The 3,474-nt window shown below is 39.1% G+C and overlaps 1 protein-coding gene across 1 annotated transcript; it reads right to left on the reverse strand.

Moving 5' to 3' along the window:
• Positions 1-1,415: 1,415 nt before the first annotated feature.
• On the reverse strand, positions 1,416-2,696 carry LOC138200790 (trace amine-associated receptor 13c-like). Its single transcript, XM_069153676.1, has 2 exons — positions 2,524-2,696; positions 1,416-2,232 (listed from the first exon to the last, which is right to left on the reverse strand). Exons 1-2 carry the CDS (start codon positions 2,694-2,696, stop codon positions 1,416-1,418), a joined length of 990 nt encoding a protein of 329 aa, XP_069009777.1.
• Positions 2,697-3,474: the final 778 nt, after the last annotated feature.

The following is a 3,474-nucleotide window of genomic DNA, read 5'->3' on the forward strand; positions in this document are numbered from 1 at the left end:
CTCTGCCATCGGGTTCTTGGTCACCTCCCTGACTAAGGCCCTTCTCCCCCGATCGCTCAGTTTGGCTGGGCGGACAACTCTAGGAAGAGTCCTGGTGGTTCCAAACTTCTTCCATTTACAGATGATGGAGGCCACTGTGCTCATTGGGACCTTCAATGCTGCAGAAATGTTTTTGTAACCTTCCCCAGATCTGTGCCTTGATACAATCCTGTCTCAGAGGTCTACAGACAATTCCTTGGACTTCATGGCTTGGTTTGTGCTCTGACATGCACTGTCAACTGTGGGACCTTATATAGATGGTGTGTGTCTTTCCAAATCATGTCCAATCAACTGAATTTACCAGGTGGACTCCAATCAAGTTGTTGAAACATCTCAAGGATGATCAGTGGAACCAGGATGCACCTGAGCTCAATGTTGAGTGTAATGGCAAAGGCTGTGAATACTTCTGTACGTGTGATTTTTTTTTTTTTTGGGATTTTTAATAGATTTGCAAAAAATTCAAAAATTGTTATTTCACGTTGTCATTATGGGGTATTGTGTGTAGAATTTTGAGGGAAAAAATAAATTTAATCCATTTTGGAATAAGGCTATAATATAACAAAATGTGGAAAAAGTGAAGCGCTGTGAATACTTTCCGGATGCACTGTACATGAGCCATTTTTCTCATTTCAATTAACATTTCAACAGTTTATGAAGTTGTTGTTTTTTTTTAAAAAAAGCTCCAACTGTAATGCAGCTAAAATATTAAAGTATTGCTTACATGTCAGTTTATTTTGTTGAATGTGTTGATGAGACCAAGTGTATATTTAATGTATTTGAAATGTGTTGTGTGGAACTTACTGAAAGTGAAAACAAACATCTCTCTCAGACAATAAAGACAATTTTTCCAGAAACATTTCTGTTGCACCATTTTTGAAATTTAGGAAAACTAACAATATATGATATCCAAAGGGTTGTGATTGATTTATTTAAGACATATCTTTATGACTAAAAAATGAAGACCAACATTTGCACAATAAAGTCATATGAAGCACGATGTACTAATCAAGTGGACTAAATATTTATATGTTTTTTGGTAACACTCATTTTGTACATAGATGCTACTACATTTTATAATTCTACATTCATAAAACTGTCATATTTAAAAGAGGGATAACATAGAAATTAAACCATCATTTTTTTTGTTTACTTTCGAAGAGATAATAAGACAGCTAAACTCTTAAGGCCTTTACTTTCTTGTCTTGTAAAATGTGCAGAAGAGAAAAAAAAATACACAAGAGTCATAATGAAACTGAGGAGAACAAAATAATTGTTGTTGTTTCAATATTCTTTTGTAGCAAAAACGCAAAATATAAACTGATGGCTATCTTATAACCTTTGAAAAGGAGGGAAAGCACAGTCACATTTCCATGTCTCTACAGTATGTTGGCCTCGAAGGAGCCACGCTGCAGTATCTGAGCAGTGACAATGAGCTTTACTGCTTTTCTGAACCAGGGATAGAACAGGGCATAGATCACAGGGTTTACACATGAATTTAAAAATAACATATGGAAAACAAAGAATCCAGCTGAGCTGGTATAAGAGTTGTCACCTGCAACAGAAAAAATATAATACGGGCAGAAACATATCAGAAACACAACTACCAGAACACCAAGAGTCCTGGCTGCTTTCAACTCTGATTTCTTTGTTGTTTGAGTCGCTGAAAGCTGAAGTGTGACACCTGTAATGTGAGAGCGCATGGCACGAGCCTGAGACACAGCCACCACAAACACTCTCATATACAGAACTATGATCACAGTAATGGGAAATATAAAGGTTAGAACAAGGTCAATAAATCCTGATATGTAGTTGATGACAATCACACATTCTCCATGACAGGAATTATACCTGCCTGGATGAGTCAGGTTCTCCTTTACAATGAGAGAGTTGTAGAGAATCGAACAGAGCCAACACATGCAAACACAGAGTTTAACTCTACTCACAGTGATTCTGGTAGGGTAATGCAGAGGGTCACAAATAGCCACATAGCGGTCAATTGATATCAGCACCATGTTTCCCACTGAGGAAGAACCAATGATTAAAGACACAAAATTAAGTATGATACATGTGAGGCTACCAAGAAACCAGCAGTTTGTTGTCATGAATACTTCTCCCAGCCAAATCACTATGCCTACAAGAAAGTCTGAGACAGCCAGGGAGAGGAGGAGGATGTTAGTGGGTGTGTGGAGTCGCCTGTAGGAAGACAGAAAAGCATCATTAATCCAAGAAGACCTCATATCTCTTTGACAAAACTACAAAAAGAGTATTTAATATACATAGACACTTGAAGCAACTGATGTTAATTACTGTTAAGGGTAAGAGTTAAGAGAAGATTGCTGTGGTCAGAGTCTGACAGCTGAGTCTCTCGTCCAGGTACAGCATCAGTCATTTTTAGCTCAAACACAATTTACAGTCAAATCTACATTAGCTGTAAGAAATGAAAACAACCACAACAAAACATCCTACTAAGAAGTTTATCTCTGCCTGAAGTGGGCGACTGAGATGATGACAAGCAGGTTGAGAGCCACAATGAGCAGAGAGAAACATGACATCACGGTGTACAGGATTATATCTTGGGTTGTAGGAGATGAAGGTTTCTTGCAGGAGGTGTTGAAGAGTTGTGGAAAGCAGAGCTCTGCTCCGTCCTGGGTCTCCATCTTCAGACATCTGCAGAGAGCAGCAGCTCTGGTCGCTTTCTGAACAAAAGGTTGTTTTATAACCTCTCTCACTTTCTCTAAACTCCATCCCATCTATTTCTCTTTGTGTCCATTGGACATTGATGTCCGTCCTCTCTTAAACTCTGTACGTCACACCTCTTCACTGCCATTCCCTCAATCCTGCATCTTTCACCATGTCTTTTTGTAATCCCTCTTCCATTATCCTCCATGTTTGTTTCCTTTTCTTTGCTCTATTGCTGTCCTTTTAAAGTCAGTTAAGCAGTATTTACCAAAACAATTTTGTCTTTGTGTAAAGAGGAACCGCTATCCCAGAATTGAAGACTTCCCAGAGTATGAGGCATGTCACACGATGCAGAGTGGAGCAGCTTGAGTTGATTGTCTGAACTCGCTGGAAAGCATCGCTCCAGATACGCTAGAAAAATTAAATGGACAGTTCAGCCACTAGAGAAATATTCTATCTAGTGAAAGTGGACCTACTTCAGGTATATTGGCAACAGATGAGACGGTTGTGTGCTTAAGATCATTTGGATACTTTAAACCAAGCAAACTGCCTGATAGGCAACAAGGAAATTTGGCAGGAAGCAGATACAGCTACTTAGTGGTTAATTAAGTAGAGCAGGATCTCATGAACTTTTAGGCAATCAGGATTTCCTCCTTGCAGAGCTGAACATACTGTTGGTATGAAGAAGATGACCAACGGCTCAGATAATTCAGAGTTGAGGTAGGCAGATGAAGAGCTGCAGGTTGGAGCTGAGCC

Source organism: Embiotoca jacksoni, unplaced genomic scaffold, assembly GCF_022577435.1.
Source record: "Embiotoca jacksoni isolate LCO1_2020_lvr unplaced genomic scaffold, fEmbJac1.0.p SCAF_2, whole genome shotgun sequence".
Lineage (NCBI taxonomy): Eukaryota > Metazoa > Chordata > Actinopteri > Embiotocidae > Embiotoca > Embiotoca jacksoni.